Below are 20529 nucleotides of genomic sequence, written 5' to 3'. Positions count from 1 at the left end.
CCTACGGTACTGTACAACGAACATAAGCATGACTTTAACGATTGTACATAGAGTACTCAAGTTCCATCAATATTCTTAATAAATCGTAACAAATATCGATTCGATATCGAAAATCGATTTTTTAATTGTTTTTTTTTTTTGTTCAAAATAATTATTGACATTTTTTACCAGTACTACTTGACATTCTATAATATATTGTGTGGTAAATTAGCAATGCATTAAACTTGAAGGACGAAATAATATGTTAACAGAACAAAACTGTATGACCAAGAATATGACATTTAGCGAAAATTATGGATAAGGGATTCATACTCGGATTGCATGAACACAGTTAAAATATTTTAAATTATTATATTTGTAGACTTTTAAACACAATCATAACAAATATTACATTAAATGCATTTAATTAACCTAAAAATGTTATATACACACAGCCTCACGCGCCGTAGAGAAAAAAATGCCGACGTGAGGTGGTTTCCCGATTAATCGTACGATCAAAACGGTACTGGGTATATCATGCTACTGTAGCACTCAGCAAAAAAAAGTTAGTGACATCATCATCCCTGCATATAGGGCTGGCAGACACTCGAGTCGACCTAGCCTATAAATGTGAACATCGCGTAGGTTGACAGTATTTAAGAAAAAGTAATTCATTTTGTTGTACTGAACTAAACTGTTACTGTACGTAGTACACTTTATAGAATGTGCGAGCAATTAGTCAATCTATATTGTAATAATAATATTTATTAAAACATTCTGTGTTTTATAACATTAACTTTTCTACGGTTCTTGAATGTTGACGATAAAACAGTAGGCGAAAGGCAGCTAGGCCTAGACATTGTTTACACGATCTACGGCAGCAGCAGTGCGTAGGCATAATAAAACCAACGACGTTTAACGCTAACGCGCGTCTAACGGCTAAACAATGGGCGGTGGGCGGTGGGCGGTACAATACTAAATGCATAATTTAATTAGCTCTTTTACGATCGTTACACGCGGCAAACGATCAAGCTATCAACGGTGACCGTTTGACGCGGTTTGTACGTTTGAAAACATTTGGACATGACGCCTTAGTTGTATGGGTGCCTGTCACTAGTCCACTGGGTTAGTTGTATGGGTGCCTGTCACTAGTCCACTGGGATAGTTGTATGGGTGCCTGTCACTAGTCCATTGGGCTAGTTGTATGGGTGCCTGTCACTAGTCCACTGGGCTAGTTGTATGGGTGCCTGTCACTAGTCCACTGGGCTAGTTGTATGGGTGCCTGTCACTAGTCCACTGGGCTAGTTGTATGACCTGTTACTAGTCCACTGGGCTAGTTGTATGGGTGCCTGTCACTAGTCCACTGGGCTAGTTGTATGACCTGTTACTAGTCCACTGGGCTAGTTGTATGGGTGCCTGTCACTAGTCCACTGGGCTAGTTGTATGGGTGGTCACTAACTAAATATTCTTTTTTAAAGCAATTTACACCAGACTAGTACTAAATCAAGAAACCAAGGAAGTGGTTTTTAATGCACTGGTAAGTTTGTTCTTCTTTAGATTTCCGTACATACCGTAGAGTGGACTTGCATTCTGTGCATTTAAAACAAAATTTGTGATAGGCTGCACCATCTGCTGTTAATCGTTCCATTGGGTAAACTCTTTTACTGCAAACTTTGCATTCATTCAACAAGCTGGCATCTTGATTCTATAAAGACAACAAAAATATATATCAAAAATAATTTTAAAAATCTACAGTGTTTGTTCTCTCTCGTCACAAATCTAGTAGAGCCCTGTGGTTTCATTGTTTTTATATGATATCAAGGTGCAATACAGAACGAAGACACAAATCTGCAATACTCATTCTTGTGAAAACTAGATTTGTTTATTAATTATTTAATAAAAATAAAATACTGAAAACGACATATGCCTTTTAATCAAAAATCATATTAATGTATTTTAATTTATTTTGTTATTTTTATGTATAGTAGTAGAGTAGGGTTTCTTCATGTTTTATATTTTTATAATGCCCTATCAGTAAATATTGTGGTTTTAGCCATCAGGCTATATAGATTATTTGAGGAATATTGCAATAAAACACCAATATTATACAGATAAAACAGAATTGTATTTTTAAATGTTTCATACACCTATACAGTATATACGGGTATATGAAAAAAATAGATGGAAAATCGGCTTTACATGTTGGTAGGTTCAGAGAAAGTTTCATTTATAATCATAGTACTGTATACGGAATGTGTTCTCTTGCATAAAGCCCTCCCAGGGGAGTAAGATAGGCCAAAGTTGGCTTTTATATCATTTTAGGCAAACTAAAATGATGTAAATGTAATTAATAAAGTCATAAATCAGATTCATAGGTTTAGGAATAATACCATAGATTATATGACTTTAATACAAGTATTCAGTTAATCTCTAAATAGCTTAATTATTAAAAATAGTTATAATATGATGTAGGTTACATTATAACCTTAAACATGAAATTCACATTCACATGGGAACGTTTTTTTAAATATAAATAAATGAACAATGGGCCTGTTTCTGCTGAGCAGGAATAATCGGTTATTCAATTTCAATTTCAATTTCTTTTTATTTCGGAAATATCATCCATATTAATAAACTTATAAACAGAAAAAGAAAAATCTAAACTTAAGTATATAGAATGCTTCTCCATCTACAATACATTTTGGAGTTATGGAGCATATGTTTGCAAACACAAGCAACAAGGATGTTTCCAATTAACCGATTGTTTTTTTAATTGATTATTTTTGGGCAGCAGAAACGGCGCAAAATGACATAACCGATAACACTCAATCCATTGTGTGTTTTTTAACCGATTATTGCGGAGCAGTTTTTAGCTGGTGCAACACAAATAGCGATTATTGACCACATTTTGACCTCTGGTCAACTTGTGAGTATGGCAACCCTCACTCACAAAGCAAGCTGTTTATTTGTGCGATCGAAGATCAGCAAAACGACGATGTGGACCGATGAGGTATCATTTGGTTATTATTTTGTGGGGGAGAATTATACCAAGAGACTCCAGGGGAATAAAAAGGATTCTGCATTAACTTTTGGAGTACACCTTTACATCTCACCAGTCCAGACTAAGGATGATTTGCATGTCCTTTTTTAGGCCTGTCGTTTTCAGTAGAGATATGTAGCCTAGCTAGTAGTAGAGTAGGCCTATAGTACCAACAGCAAAACGAACTTGCTCGCCAACGTGCCCTTATTATTCTGTTGTATGTGATAGTAGGCCTAGATTTTTATTGGGTTATAGTCAATTGACTATAATTGGGTTTACAGTATGTAGCTTTAATATGGAAGAGTTCAATTTTGAATCCTACATGATGTGCTAGTTTTAGGCAGCAGTTTTAGGAATAATGGATGTAAACAAACCAGCTGTAGTCATCGGCCTTCCATAATTTTAACTGCGTTGTGGGTAGTGATGACGTGATTTTTAAAAAGCGATTATCAGATAACTGATGAACGTCGGAGAAAATTTTCAGTTGCAACACGGACAATTCTGTGGTTTGTGGTACTTCATACATGGTACTGTAAATGTTACCACAAAACTGCTGCCCTTTTCATGTATTGTTAAAATCTAAAAATGTATTTTAATAAACCAAATGGCAAAATGACTTTAATTTACTGCTTGCAGTAAATAAAACTTATTTGATAAAAAGCAACAGCTGAGAATCTTGTTTAAATCCTTAGCATTGGAATGCAGTAGATTAGTATTAGGATATATTCAGATCAGTGTTAAGGGAATGTTTATATGTATGCAGCGTGCATGTTTTTGTGTCAGAACTATACGCCACAGATTAGCATTAGACAGCTATTACGCCTTGCATCTGAATTAACTAACCCTTATCCGTAATGCATATCCTCTGCAATCCTAGCCCTGGCCTACTAAATGGGTTTTTACAGAGTTGATTCCATTGTTATTTAATTGCTGCGATTCAACTCCTTCTTGTATGTTAATATTTATTATTCAATTCAATTCAATTCAAGAAACACCAAAAACCAAAAATATTATATCATAACATTAACAATGGTTGGCATATAATATATATAGTCGAGAGACTACAAAAGGCCCGATGGGCCTGTCGCTGTAGTCTCTCTTTACATTATACAAATAAAAATAATACAACACTTAGGCTAATCTTAATTAGCCGTTACACTCAACTATCAAACATGTGAATAATATGTGATTAAAATATCTATTAATCAATAGTTTCAGCGCATACAGGTTTTGTTTTCTAAAAAAATCTTTGAACCGGCCTGGTGTGTTGCCTTAATATGCCAAGTTGAGACATTTTTATAAGTCCTAAAAACGTTCATTTATTTCATTTTTGAACAAATTTTGTAAATATTCATGTCGAGAGCTTGACTACAAAAAACCATAATGTCACAGTGGTGGATGCAGGTGGGGTTGGGTCACAGTGGTGGATGCAGGTGGGGTTAGGTCACAGTGGTGGATGCAGGTGGGGTTAGGTCACAGTGGTGGATGCAGGTGGGGTTAGGTCACAGTGGTGGATGCAGGTGGGGTTAGGTCACAGTGGTGGATGCAGGTGGGGTTCGGTCACAGTGGTGGATGCAGGTGGGGTTAGGTCACAGTGGTGGATGCAGGTGGGGTTAGGTCACAGTGGTGGATGCAGGTGGGGTTAGGTCACAGTGGTGGATGCAGGTGGGGTTCATTCGGACGAACCCCCGCTCGAAACCCACATTGTCCAGACATAACATGGTTGTTATCTCCTAGTTTCCGAATCTCGAAAATTTCCAAACATGTATAAAATCATTTTCAAGCTACTGTAGTAGCCATGCGACTGAATCTGGCCAACAGTGTAATTGTGTGCACAATTAATTCTTGGTGTAAAAAAATGTGACATTGATGTGTTTTCCTTGAGGCGATTCCAGCTCAAGTATTAAACACCATGTGTGTCAAAATCTTTATCTTTTATCTATATAAGGGCCTGTTGCATATCTTTAAAATACTGGTATAAAATTAATATGGTATAAAATATGTATATTTTATACTTAATTTTGAGTACTCCGTTTTTGAAGAAGTACTATCTTGGGTGGTCATGTTAAAATTCATTCTTTTTATGCAACCTGCCTTTCGATCCCCCAAAATGGGACAAAATATTCCTTTTTGCCCAAATTAGAAGTTGCTATCTTTGGCGATGTTGTAGCCTCTGCTTTCATTTTTTTTAAATTGACTTGTTTCAACGACAAGTCCACATTTTATACGGTATATTTTTGCAAGAACCATTTCTGTTCTCAAAAAAGCACCTTTTAATTTCCCTTTCTCCATTAGTCTATAAGTATAATAAAATTGTAAATTTGTATTGTACAAAAAATGTGTTTTTTAGACCAATTTCTTTGCAACTGCTGAACCCTGAATTCTCAGCCATTTTCCTACGTCACAATTAGGTCACTCAGGTAATTAGCAATATCGAGACAAGACAGCAGCACATGTGATCAGCAGTACCTGTCGTATGCCATTTCAAATGAAACGAGCGGTAAGTACAAAACTGTATTCTTGATCATATTTCTCGCTCCTGCTGCCAAACATAGGATTGAGCACCCTTTTACCATTTTTCCAAACACCAAATGCAGTGACAACACTAGGCTAGGTTATGTTTCTTACTAATTACTATTCCAAAGCTACTATATAGGCAATAGCTGAATGCGAGATGATTATTCGGTCCAGGTGTGACGGGACAATTCGGCCCACTTTTAGGCCGATATAATGTCTGACTAAGAGAGATAGGCTTCTACATTAGCTCCCCTTAGGGTTTTATGATATGAAATATTGTAAAGTACATTATGCTAACATTATGTTTTGTTATTTTTATTTTTTAGTTTTATGTAATTTATTTATAAGGTGTGTAGGCCTACAAGGAGGTACAAACAAGGAGGATGAAATTGCAATCATATTTACTTCTTTCTAATTAGGCCTATACCACCAGACATACATTTTGTTTATCTTAAAGACAAACCACCAAACTGCAGCAGACTGCAAGAATATTCAACCAGATTCAATTAATACCCTTTTACACCGGCAGTAAAAATGCATTGCGTTGAGTTGATCCGGAATTGTATAACCTGCGTCGTACCTGGGACGCAAAAATGCGGAACTGTAGGCTAGTGTAAATGACGTAAAAAGTTACCTGGGCCGCTGAACCACCCGGGTAAGTGATGTGGAATGTATTCAGTGTAAAGACAACCCGGGATGCCCGGGTTGTACCCGTGTTTGCGGTGCAAAACGCTCAGCATATCTTTATCCTCGCTCATTATTATTCTTCACGAGTAGACGCAATTTTTGTGTGTATTGCCATAAAACAAAATTGTAGGAGGTATAATGAGCAGACCGTTACTAGGGTGTCTCTTCATGTGTGAGAGGGCGATATTTCGATTGATCTATAACATTTACACGGGTTGGTATTTTGCAGTCTAAATACATGCAACCCGTGTCATTCCCAGGTTAATGAATCAGGTGTGAAAAGGAAATTTATCAGGACACGACACGGGTTTGTTATAAGCTTGGCGGTGTAAAATGGGTATTAGTCACTGTTCTTCAGTCGGAAATGATATTAATATACTTTGGAATGACAATTTACCAGACGACTATGAAATGCAGGATTATGTCCAATACCAAACATGAGAACGGAAAATACCTGACATATAATATTAATCAATAAAATAATAAACGTTTATTATTTCAATATAACACAAACAAAACAAGAACAAAGCTACAGATGTATATTACAAATTATTATTAATGAGATTCTGTTTTTTAAATTTTTTTATTTGCGATGACTCTGTACATTTGTATTTAAAATTGCTTGCTTTTAGAATTAAAACAAAATAGACACTGAAATATTAAGAATGCAGTATGCCTATTAACTTTATCTTCCTCCTAAATTCTAATATCAATGCTACAGTATGTACCTCTTGGCACTATACATACATTTATACATTATTTGGGTATACTGCATTGTATAATTATTTCGTTATCTTTTTGATTACCGAACCTCACAATCATTAAAAGATGATGCCCGTTCATTGGATGGGTGCCTGATAGTGGAAATAAATCATACTGAAGTAATGTATAATGGCAAGGACATTAACCACCTTCTAAACATCTGACACATATTTAATATTCTTTAACAGTGACTCATCATATTTATTACAAATACAAGAAGACATGCATTTTAAATTAACATACATTTACAGTAGAGTATACAGTAATTTTCACGCTTGCCAGACCTGACATAATCATAATTTAAAATAATAAAGTAAAAACACAAACTGACTTAATGTACCATTCATCATTAGTGATTGTAATATTGAACCCTAAATGGATTATCTTTTGAAAAAAGAATAATAAATATGAATAACAGATCTGCATACATTGGAATTTAAAGATAATTATGTATGTCGATTTTCATTCATATGATGTTTGATTATCTTAATGATAAAGATCCTACTCTCAAACTTTAATGACCATCCAATTATTTGTAAATGATTTGTTATGCAACAGTAGATTGAAGTCAGGATAATGATTGTCAATTACAATTATTTGTTGAATTAAAAAAGACTATGGTATTTGATCACGATTTGAAATTCAATTGGAATAAGAGATTTTGACCACTGCTCTCTATCACACAGCATACCAAACAAGTAAAATGTTAAATTCCTGCCCATATACAGTAAAGCTGTATTTAGATTAGTAGCATTACAGTAGTATCATTTTAAACCATGGAGTAAAGAATTCTTTACTCCATATTTAAACACACTATTTGAACCAATCTGCAATGGTTTCTTCTCTCTCTCTCTCATCTTTTTAAGTAACTCTCTATAAAAATCATTTCATTATTTTCTCAACTCAAAATCTTATGACTAGAAATAGACAGAATAAAAACCATCATTCATTCATGGCAACTTTTATTTAGCTCCATCCAATTATAAATGTTTTCAATGTAATCTTTTACTATGAATTTCTCATGCTTAAAAACATCTGATGTTCAGTCAATTTTAATTCCATTCCAGGATTAACCTATTCCAATCCATCAGAAATCATTTGTTTTTTTCCTACAGAATATCAAACTAATGTACGGTAATGAGTGACAAACATTTTGATATCAATGAAAACAATTATCAGTACTGTATTATTCTTTGCAGTACATTTATTATCAGGTGGGTTTTTCTTTGTGAAAATGTCCACTGCCATATAGTACTGTACTATACAGTATTTGTTAATAGGTTACTTTAATTAATAAATAAATTGTGCCTATTCAGATGAATGCTATAGGAACTAATTTCCTATAAACAAATTTATTTCATGTTACAGAAAGTAAAATATTACCTTTATGAAAACTATGATATGTATCAATAATTGCATACAACTACTTCTGCTGTTCTTGCATAAATGGTCAACAAGTAAATAACACATGCTGTTTGTTTTTTAAAGTCATTCCAAAGTGATGACAGTCCATAGCAAAGCCTTCATAAGGAATTTGTATGTGGAATGTTTATAATGAATGAAGCCAAAATTAAAGACTATACAGTATGTTGGTATGAAAACAATTAACACCAAGTTATGCAATAAACCATTTATAAATACAACATATAGGCCCTATTTCTGCTGCCAAGTAAATACCGTATTTAATACGGTATTTTTTAAATACCGTATATATACGGTATTTTTTTGGCAGCGCCAACAGCGCTCATAAAAACTTTTTGCTTCTTTTTTTGTTTGCTTTTTTTTCAAATTAAGGCGCATGCTCTATATCTTAAAAAATCATTCACAGCCATTTTGGGTTAAAAATTTCTTCTGTTAAAAATAAAATTGAAGCATTTTTGACTACATTGGACAAGAGCGAGGACAATACCATTACCAGGTTTTTAATTAACATTTTAGCGCTGTTGATAATGATAGTTTGTTTAGTTTAGATTTTAGTTGGCCCTCCCCTTAAATCACACTCTTTTCACCCTCAAAAAAGTGTTTGCAATTAGTCTGCTACATGTATATAGAGGGGCTAGAGCTACATGTATATAGAGGGGCTAGATCTACATGTAAACGACATACTATGGCAGCCAATGATGATGATAATGTATAGTATACTATAAGTATCATTTTGTGATTGAATCGGGGATGGGGCCACAGACCACCCTCCTAATATTTACTTGGAATGAAAAAAAAAAAATGGATGAGAAGGTATAAAAAAGTAAGTAAAGTATACTCTAATAAAGGAGAGGAATTGCTTTCTAAAGCCTCATTCACACTTGTTTCGTTTCACGGAAGGGTAGACGGCGCTGTGTTGTTAAATTAAATGGAGAATAATATACAGAATTAAACGGCACCGTCTTGTGAATTTCCCAAAATCCACATCAATATTTTGAACCCTTCCCCAATTTAAAAAACATTCCGCCCTGTCTGTGGTAATAATTAACAAATAAATTACTTCCATAACTCCATGACCCTATTTATATTTTAATCAACCAATTTAATACTTTGATATATTTTCTCTCAAATATAGTGATTAGAATGATCACTATGCTTTAAACTTCATTTTATAAACAATAATTTTGTGCAGATTATTTTAGGTATACATAGTAATTAGTAGCCTACTATTCTATACAGTATATCTATGGAGTATCTAATAAATTAGCTACATAAAAACAAGAAATGGTATGGGAACTTACAGCTTGAAATAACAAGTGTGTTACAGGAATGATGACTGTAGTTAAATGGAAAATGGAATGTCACTGTGCTCAAACAATGTTTTAATTTAGAATTCCATCTCAGCAAGATAAGGTCATGTAATTGAACCAGCAAAAATATACACCACAGAATTCAATCAACATCGGCAACTTTCCTACCGTATAGTTAAATATAGCATTTTGATTGTTAATTATTAATGTACCTTACCTTTGAATCTGAATTCATCCTGAATATGCCCTCTTCTTATTATTATAAATAATTTGTTTGCTTGTTATGTCTGATTATTATTATCCAACAACTGATAACAGGTTTGGTTTAGATTGAGCAAATTAATGGAGACGAGAGAATTGTTCACAGTGAGTTGTTAGGGAAGTACAGGTATAGTAGTAGATTACTCAAGATTAGTGGGGTTTACCAGAAACATACCAAGCATAGCAACTGTTCCTGTATTTCAATCTATGAATAGCTGTTGATGAGCAGTTATAGGCCTAGCTTTGTAAGGTCATACACTAAACTATTAGAGAACCACTCCTTGCTGTATACTATAGCCAGAATCTTGTAGGAGCTTCACTGCATGCATGGATGAATATTCAATGAGAAAATTAATGAAACAAGACTGGTCTGCTCCAATCAATAACAAGAACCAGTGTTCAGGCAAACCATGTCGTTAATAATTTATTTATCATAACGTTAATGAATATTCATTTAGGAGTATGACAAAGAACTCAAAATTACTAAATAATGATAAAGGTATTAAAAACCTTTAATTGAATTGTGTAAATGAAAAGATTTCAATAATTGTCCTTATTTGGTAATACAACTACATTGGAATAAATTATCTTGCTTGTTCTTTGTTTACTGTAGATATTATTAAAGCTAACTGAAATAAAAGGGAACATATAGTACACAGTACTCCATCTCAAACAATGAAGTCTGTAGCTAGTTAATCAATTAATAATTATTTGATAAATTTGTCATTAGTAGTGGGTAGTCAACCCCACAGGGAATAAGTTTAATTTTTATACATAGATGCCTATTATCTTGAAAAAAAAAACTATCGCAATGACTCAAGAACACACACTAGCGGAAACTGACTAAATAATATGATGATCAATATTATCAGGTCAAGCTTGGTATCATATAAAAAAAACAATAGCGTATTAATTATTATTATGAGGTTCATTTTGGCGTACAGTAGAACTGATTAATGAACAAGTGATGATTCATTGCATACATCAAGGCATACTGTACATTTGAGGGTACATATTTTTGTTTCCTGTAAAATGTAAAATACCCAACGCTTTATTTCAATGTTGTTACAATTTTTATGAAACATGATCATTTCAGAGAGAGTTGTTTTTACTATTTAATAACTTACATGTAAATACAAACTGAGTGTTCCTCCAGCAGCTCAAATTAAAACTCTCCCAAGACTCCTTTGGCACAATTACTTTTCACTTCATTCATTAATTTTCAAATTTAATATTTTAAACTCAACAAAACTCATAACAAAAAAATGCTTTATTTTAAATCTACCTTGCCAAATTACATATATATGTTATAAATATATAAGTAAGAATTTCACACACAGTAATATACATACTTTTAAATCTCTCAAAAATCTCAACTAAAACAGAATCAAAGAATAAATGGAAAAAGTATAAATTTGTGAAAGATACTGGACCTTTTATTTATCATCATACTGCAATTTGTGGAGGATACTGCACCTATTATCATCATACTGCAATTCAACAATTTGATTTTCCAGTGTCCTAAATTCTTAAATTTCTAAAAAATTTGAAATGGTTACCTGTTGTGTAAATTTGTTGATAACAGCAGATGAGTTAACACTTCCTCTGTTCTTTTTCCAGGCTGGTACTGAATCCGTGCTATCATCAGTTTTCTGTTGTTCAAACTTTGAGAACCTGGACATGTCCAGGCGCCGAGATGGTCCCCGCTTTGGTCTGTGATCACTATCTGGTTCTTTGGTCTGGTTTTCCTTATCTTCAATTTGTGTAATCACAGACCCAGAAATCTTTTTAGGCTCTTCATTATGTTCCACTACTTCACTTTTACGATTGTTTTCACTGTTACCTACAAGATTTTCAAATAATAGAATTTTAATTTCTTCAATTCGCTTCATAGTTATACACTATATTGTGATGTTAATATTTGCCGGTCAAAAAAAATATCATTGGTTTGATTTCGAGAGTTAATATTGACTGAACAGGAAACAGTAAAGCAATGAAGAGTGCAAGGCTACACATTGTTGAGTCAATGATACATTAGGTTGAACCAGGGATGGTTGAACCAGGGATGGTATCACTGTGTATCTGTACAAATCAAATGTGTGCTACATGATGTTGGATTTTACATTTGGTTAATGTTTTGACAGTTTCCTGGTTATACAAATTTACTGAAGAACAGACACATGAAAAATTAGACAAAAACACTACTCAGCATTATATCAAATTTAGTGCTATTTATAACAATCTTAATTGCATTGGGAGTCAATATATTGTACCATAAATGTTAAAATAGTGATTCTATATTAAAATTCTAGGGCCTATAGTGCATACAGAATGAATTAAAAATGTCAATAAAAGTAGGGATGCAATATTGATTGTACTGGGCAGTGGTCTGCGTACAGTTTCTATTTGGTCTTAAGTCAGCCACCGCCTAGTTACCTTCCCCTAGGAAGCCATGTTTTTACCCCTGTATGCTTGTTTGGGAACAGCCTAAAGGTCAGTGACAGTTTTATCCAAATCTAAACTAAAACTTTGCCACAATTATCCATCATCTAGGGGTACTGTACATCATTTTAAAAGACTGTCCTCATCAGGATTTGTTTTCAACCATGGAAAGCTAGATGCATCCATTACTTACATCAAACTCATTCACTTGTTATATGCAGTGCAAATACACCTACATATACCTACAAATTTGGGAGAAGATTTTATGTAGGAAAATTATACTATAGGCAGAGGATGCACTCTAGTTTTGTATATATTTATTTATTGTAAAATTTCAATTTTTTATTTGTTTGAATAAATGAAAGTAAGCTTCCCCAAACATAACACTTACTAACCAATAACAAAACAACACTGTGCCTATTTATCAAAACACAGATACAATTTAAGAGTACTGTACAACATGTGTAAAGAAATTCATGTCTACAGAATACATTGATTGGATTGATTGTGATATGGTAGGAAAAAGTGTCAATTAGCTAATCAAAAAGAAAACAAATATGATGGCTATAAATCATTTGGTCGCACAAACAATTTTTATCATCAACACTGTAAAAGAAACACTTGCTGAAAATATCATTATTATCGTCAACACTCAATACTATCATAAACCTGTATTAACAATCTTTAATGAAAGAAGTCAATTTTCAATAAAAAGTTAATCAAGAGAATGTAAAACATGACAATAAAGGTTAATAAATGTTAAACTGCCAGGATTTTAAACATAAATAAACCACAGTAAATATGGAAACAGAAAACTGAAAATGCAATTAGTGAACTTTGATAGTTAAAATGATGAGATTGTCATACTAGTACAGTATGATTTGATTTGATGTCATTTTATTAATTTAAAGGATGAAGTCGATTAAGAAACATGCAATTTAAAAACAGTTTATATAAAAATTGCAGTAATCATCAGATACCATTAATAGGGAGCTTTCGACGTATTGTAGGACTTAGGAATTATGCCATACATCACTGTCCCACTTACAATCAATGTTTTCAATTATTTTGTGATGACTGTGCACTAAAAAACAGTTAAAATATGTGTTACATAATTCAAGGTCATCAGCTGGAACTAGAATTGTTTAAAGTTTTGTTCGACAACTTGACAAAAAATTTGAAATCAAACTTTAACATGCACACAATATTAATTAGACATGATATCATAGGTCCTAGGTTTATATCAAAAGCTCCCTATTATACTGCCATGTAAGAGAAAGGATGGCTTTAAAGAAGGTCCCTGTTGTCCTGCCATGTAACAGAAAGATCCCTGTTGTACTGCCATGCAACAGAAAAGGTCCCTGTTGTACTGCCATGTAACAGAAAGGTCCCTGTTGTACTACCATGTAACAGAAAGGTCCCTGTTTTACTGCCATGTAACAGAAAGGTCCCTGTTTTACTGCCATGTAACAGAAAAGGTCCCTGTTGTATTGTCATGTAACAGAAAGGTCCCTGTTGTATTGTCATGTAACAGAAAGGTCCCTGTTGTCCTGCCATGTAACAGAAAGGTCCCTGTTGTCCTGCCATGTAACAGAAAGGTCCCTGTTGTACTGTCATGTAAACAGAAAGGTCCCTGTTGTACTGCCATGTAACAGAAAAGGTCCCTGTTGTATTGTCATGTAAACAGAAAGGTCCCTGTTCTACTGCCATGTAACAGAAAGGTCCCTGTTGTATTGTCATTTAACAGAAAGGTCCCTGTTGTCCTGCCATGTAACAGAAAGGTCCCTGTTGTCCTGCCATGTAACAGAAAGGTCCCTGTTGTATTGTCATGTAACAGAAATGCCCCTGTTGTACTGCCATGTAACAGAAAGGACCCTGTTGTACTGCCATGTGACAGAAAAGGTCCCTGCTGTATTGCCATGTGACAGAAAGGACAGGGTTTATAGAAAGGTCCCTGTTGTACTGCCATGTAACAGAAAGGTCCCTGCTGTATTGCCATGTGACAGAAAGGACAGGGTTTAAGAAAGGTCCCTGTTGTACTGCCATGTGACAGAAAGGAGAGCGTTTAAGGAAGGTCCCTGTTGTACTGCCATGTAAGAGAAAGGATGGGATTTAAAGGAAGGTCCCTTTTGTACTGCCATGTAACAGAAAGGTCCCTATTGAAATGCCATGTAATTAGAAAGGAAATGGTTTAAGAAAGGTAAAGAAACAAGGCATGAACTTGCATGGCAGTATTTAAGATACAATCAGAAAACTTAAAGTATCCATCTCAAGACTGTTTCATTACACTTTATATTCTTGACTGAAAGCAGTTTATTAAAAGTAAATTTTCTTGATTTTTGTATTTATTTTTATTTTTAATTGAGTAATTTATGCAATGTGAATTCAGCAATACTAAAACATATTAATTACATTATGCATAATGGATGTTAAAAGTAACTAATCATTGTCAAAGTAATTTTATATTAATATTATTATTCAAAAATGCAAAGATTATTTAATGATACAATCTAAAGATGGTTTTTGGTAAAAATTAGTCAACTGTGCATACTACCTTTACAAGCCTGCTCAAATAAGGCAAGACGTGATGCGATCGAAAGCGATTCTGCTTCAAAACAGAACATAAAAGGCATAAACATTAAAGAAAATATAAAAAATTAATTCCTACAATATAAAAAAAAACTCTTTTAAAAAGTCATGCAATAAAATATTTACAGTAGTAAAATTCAGGAAATTATAATAAACATTTAGACCATTTAGGATCCAGAAAAACTAATTTAGCATAAATTATTTCAAAATTTGTATTAATCACCCATAGAGATTTAGTTTAGATACAAACAGTATTACTGAACCTAAAAATACATTTCATATATTTGGAATACATTAAAGATATCTTGTCTCCCAAAAACAGGACAAATGAAAATTAATAAAATCAGACTTTGGATAGGTTATTTTGTAGTTTTAATCAAGTTAATCACTTTCGTAGAAATAAAAACACGAAAAACCCATTGGATGGCAGCCAATTTGACTATTTTTTGTATAGGTTATTCTGAAGTTTTAATAAAGTTAATCACTTCCGTAGAAAAAAAAACATGAAAAACCCATTGGATGCCAGCCAATTTGACTATATTTTGCAGGTAAAGACGAATTTTTTCAATCCAATTTTTGGTCAAAGTGGATGTATTATGTACAGTATTATGTGATATTAAAATGGCTTTGCAAGGTTTGCACTAAAAAAAATTAATCTGTGTACTCCAAAATGGATGATTATATTTTCCTGAACCAATGTTAAAGAGCAACATGTTTAATATCAACAAAAGCACATGAATATTAGTTAACTGATCAACAAAGTAATATTGATAAACAAAGTAATATTGATGAACAAATTCTATTACATTTAAAAACTATTTAAATAAAAAAGATATAATACACAATATAAATAAAAATCTAAAATGTAATGCACTGAAATGAAATAAAAAAAATTACAATACATAAAATAATTATAATCACAACACAAATATGGCATTGCATGAAACTAACCTACAGTATTGCAACTAACATGCAAGTGTGATAAACACAAAACAAGATGTGGCATGCAAACCAACTATATACAAATATTAATGAATGGTTACGAGTTAAATTGAAAGAATATTTAATGAGTTGAAAGATTGACTGCTCTATTTTGTTTTACACACCTACTTTTCTACAAACAATTAAAATTGTATTCAATTAATTTGCTGCAAAGTCTATTTTCAATCAATGTCGAAAACTAGGCAAGAGACTGGGCCTTTAAAAAGGGTAGTGCTCTGATGTTGCCCACAAATTATAGATGGTATATACTACAGATTCTCAAAATGTTTATCAAAAGCTGAATGTGCAATATAACCACCATTCATTTAATAGATTTGAACCATATCTTATTATGGTAGATGATGTAATTTAATATAAAACCTGAAGGCAAACAGTTTACTACAATGGTGTATTTCTACATTTTTTAATTGTGTCTAGTGTAAAAAGTGTCAATGTGATGTAATAACAAAGGATCAGTGTTAATTACATTACACACTCAGCAAAATAAGAAATTAAACACAAAATGATGCAAGACATTGATGATCTCATGATGAAAGACCATGCCACATGAAATGAAGCAATAGGATCTCAGACATTTGAGAGAATCAAAAAAGACAATGTGAAACTCATGTAAGTAACAATATTTGTAGGCAAAGTGATAGAATGATATTCATGTGAAACATACTTGTGTAACATCATCTTGCCTTGTGCGACATAATGCTACAAAAGGCATTTGAGGTGCAAAGACTGAGAAACATGACAACACTAGATCTAATATTTGATTGAGGCAATAGATGGAAGTCAGCATTGGGTCAATACATAAAACAGACTGTGAAGTCGGCGTTGGGTCAATGGATGGAAAAGACTGTGTAGTTTATAGCATTGGGTCAATACATAAAACAGACTGTGAAGTCGGCGTTGGGTCAATAGATGAAAAAAGCTGAAGTCAGTGTTGGGTCAATAGATGAAAAAAGCTGAAGTCAGTGTTTGGTCAAAAGATGGAAAAGACTGTGTAGTTTAGCGTTGGGTCAATAGATAAAACAGACTGTGAAGTCGGCGTTGGGTCAATAGATGAAAAAAGCTGAAGTCAGTGTTGGGTCAATAGATGAAAAAAAGCTGAAGTCTGTGTTGGGTCAATAGATGAAAAAGACTGTGAAGTCAGCATTGGGTCGATAGCTGGAAAAGACTGTGTAGTCAGCGTTGGGTCAATAGATGGAAAAGACTGTGTAGTCAGTGTTGGGTAATTGGTGGAAAAGACTGTGTAGTCAGCGTTGGGTCAATAGATGGAAAAGACTGTGTAGTCAGCGTTGGGTCAATAGATGAAAAAGACTGTGAAGTCAGTGTTGGGTTGATAGATAGAAAAGACAGTGAAGTCAGTGTTGGGTCAATAGATGGTAAAGACTGTGTAGTCAGCGTTGGGTCAATAGATGGAAAAGACTGTGTTGTCAGCGTTAGGTCAATAGATGGAAAAGACTGTGAAGTTAGCGTTGGGTCAATAGATGGAAAAGACTGTGTAGTCAGTGTTGGGTCAATAGATGAAAAAGACTGTGTAGTCAGTGTTGGGTCAATAGATGGAAAAGACTGTGTAGTCAGCATTGGGTCAATAGATGAAAAAGACTGTGAAGACAGTGTTGCGTCAATAGATGGAAAAGACTGTGTAGTCAGTGTTGGGTCAATAGATGAAAAAGACTGTGTAGTCAGTGTTGGGTCAATAGATGAAAAAGACTGTGTAGTCAGCATTGAGTCAATAGATGGAAAAGACTGTGATTGTGAAGTCAATTGTGGCCTGGGTTCAACATGATGGCCCACCACAGTCAATAGTTGGAAAATACAAGCGATAAGGTTGACATGAAGAAATAGTACATTTAAAAAACACATCAATAGCAATTTATGAATTTACATGTGGAAGTGAATGGTGTCAATGTTTATTGTTTGTAATGATTATAAGAATAATGAATATTTCACTAATCCAACAATTCAATGAAGATATAAGTGACAGTTGGCAGTCTAGCAGCAAATCAGGGATAGTACAATTTACCTGGTTGTTTAGTTTTGGTTGATATCCGTGGTTTGACATTTGATTTGCCAAACTTTCGTCTATATTCTAGTGTTATAGCAAACAAAAAAATCAACAAAAAATGTAACACATTTTTTAAAACCTTATTTTTATCATCACCTCTTCTTCATCAAATTTCAGCACAAACAAATTTATTACAAAAATATATCGAATATCCCAAACAAAAAACATACCTAAACAATTTTCTATTGTGTTTTGACAAGCTGTACAAAATAGTATGTTTGATACAGTTTAAGAGACTGGTAATAAATGGCATTTTAAGCTCCACTTTCTAAATGATCTTGACTTAACACAAATTAAAATATTAAAACAATTATTGCCTTATTTTGATTTGTATTTCAAATGACATACTGTAACAAAATGAACACATCATGGTCTTTGTTAAACATTTAGGAGTTAGCTTTATAAGTTACAGTTTGTAAAATAACATTTCTGTTATAGCTACAGTACCAACAACAAGATAAAAATGATTAGCAAACAGCAGTTGTGACTTTCATAAATCTAAATGATTAAGACTTTTAGAATCTATCCATTTATAATAAACCTAATAACATACCTGGTTGATGGTCTTCTACAGCTGGTTCGGATACCTGTGTTACTTTAATTTCAACTGGAGTTATATCAGTTACTGGTTCTTCAATTGATTTAACTTCTTCTTCCTTTTTCTCTTGTGATGGCATTACCGGAATATCAACCTCATTTTCAATTTTGTCTTCCACATTTGGCTCTGGCTCTGGCTCTGGTTCTGGTTCATGCTCTGGTTCTTTTTCATATTCTGTCTCTGATGTCACTACATTGTCCTCTTCCTGCGATTCTTCTTTGTTTTGTTGGTCACCTTCAGGTGTTTCTAAAGGATCGTGAGCAATTCCATTCTGCTTATTAAGCTCAGTTTCACCATTACAAATATCACCATTTTCTTTATTCAAATCAGTCACTCCATTCTCTTTCAGATCTTCACTCTCATCTTCTTCTGCAACTGTTTTATCTGGTACAACATCACGGTCATCACCAATGATCTCAAAAGTCTCACTGTCATGAGACTCTCTTGCAACTTCTGAGTCTGACATAATATGTTTCTTAATGAACTGAAAGATTAAAACAATAATACACAATTCATTGGTCAAAATGAAACACTTCATTAAATATTAAAACCTACATGTAAACCAAAGAAACTTTATAGATTGAGTTCAGTCAAAAAGAGGATGAGGTTAGACGAATGGAACCGAGTCAGATTACATAAGACCAGGAGAAAAGGGGAAAAGGTCCCTGTATTGTTAATTTTTTTCCTTTATAATGTAGTTCAGATAAAACACTGTTCTCAAAGAGTTTATGTTGTTTTCATTGATCCCAGTATGCTCTAACCGTTTGGACTCCTTGCAGGTCAGGCCATGTTAACAATATTCGATCAACAACCAATGTTATTATTACAGTAGTTGCCAGTTTAAAAAACATATTTGTTATGGACATTGTTTGCATCTTCACTGGCTGTGATCCTTAAAAAAAAACAGGCTTCCATCAATTCTACTATATAACAAAGCTTCGTGCTTTTAAAAACATAGGTGATAGTTATAGGTGATACCTATCCTCCAATTTCAAATCAATCAAGACCTACACTATCAATTACTTACATTTCCAATATTGGCACAAACATAGCAACAACCAATATGTTGCTTAGCAACTGCATCCCTATATTGAACATCATCAACTGAACATTCCATCCTAGGTGGTCACACTATCAGGACTTTGAAATTAAATAATACCTAATATTTTGTTTCTTAGACTGACCCCATAAAGTTAACGATCTATCTAAACTTTACATACTACCAGCACTTCTTGCAATAAATTGCTCATAGAACATCTTATTACTATATTCTCTCACTCTCACTTTGTGACAACCGACGACCAAAGTACAGTATGTCATGTTAATTCAATGTGGATTGGGACATCCTCGTTCCCCACCTCAACAGCACATTCTAGAAACTAATTTGATTAAATAAAGAAATATCATTCTATTCTAAAATAAACAGAATTCAGATAGTAAAACGCAAATTTGAAAATTATTTTTATCTAAAACCAAAATTTCGGGAGATTTTCTTAACATTTGGGAGATTAGAAGAAAAATGCGGGCACAACTGGCATATAGCGAATGTAACGTTCCTAAAAGCAAAAGTGAATTGAAAACTGTTTTGATACTGTATAGGCATCAGCCTAGATAGAATATTTTATATTATAACAAATATTTTTTCATCAGGCTAGCAAAACAACTGTGAGGCCAAAAACTCAAATATGTATGTCAGAGCATAGGTGATAGTGAAATGTTACCAAAATTTATAGAGGGCAGCAAACAAACATATTTCTAACTTGGAACAATCTGTGATCAAATTATGATGACGGAGTGGGAGCTCCCTGATTATAATTTAAAGCAAAAGTTCCAACTTTCTCTATGATTAATAATGAAAATT

General features: G+C 33.5%; 1 protein-coding gene across 1 annotated transcript in view; it reads right to left on the bottom strand.

Moving 5' to 3' along the window:
- LOC144849181 (uncharacterized) overlaps positions 1–19962 on the bottom strand; it is a 33463-nt gene extending 13501 nt beyond the window's left edge. Inside the window, exons 1-6 of the mRNA XM_078706215.1 lie at positions 19696–19962; positions 18624–19152; positions 18029–18094; positions 14975–15028; positions 11538–11821; positions 1551–1684 (exon numbers count right to left, since the gene is read on the bottom strand). Coding sequence (XP_078562341.1) covers positions 1551–1684; positions 11538–11821; positions 14975–15028; positions 18029–18094; positions 18624–19152; positions 19696–19785 — 1157 coding nt within the window. The 5' untranslated portion in view covers positions 19786–19962. The remainder of the gene's footprint in view (positions 1–1550; positions 1685–11537; positions 11822–14974; positions 15029–18028; positions 18095–18623; positions 19153–19695) is intronic.
- Between the last annotated feature and the right edge of the window lie 567 nt (positions 19963–20529).

The sequence above is a fragment of the Antedon bifida genome, chromosome 7 (genome assembly GCF_963402885.1).
Source record: "Antedon bifida chromosome 7, ecAntBifi1.1, whole genome shotgun sequence".
Lineage (NCBI taxonomy): Eukaryota > Metazoa > Echinodermata > Crinoidea > Comatulida > Antedonidae > Antedon > Antedon bifida.
Note: the sequence above shows the minus strand (reverse complement) of the source record. Positions and strands in the feature narration are given on the sequence as shown.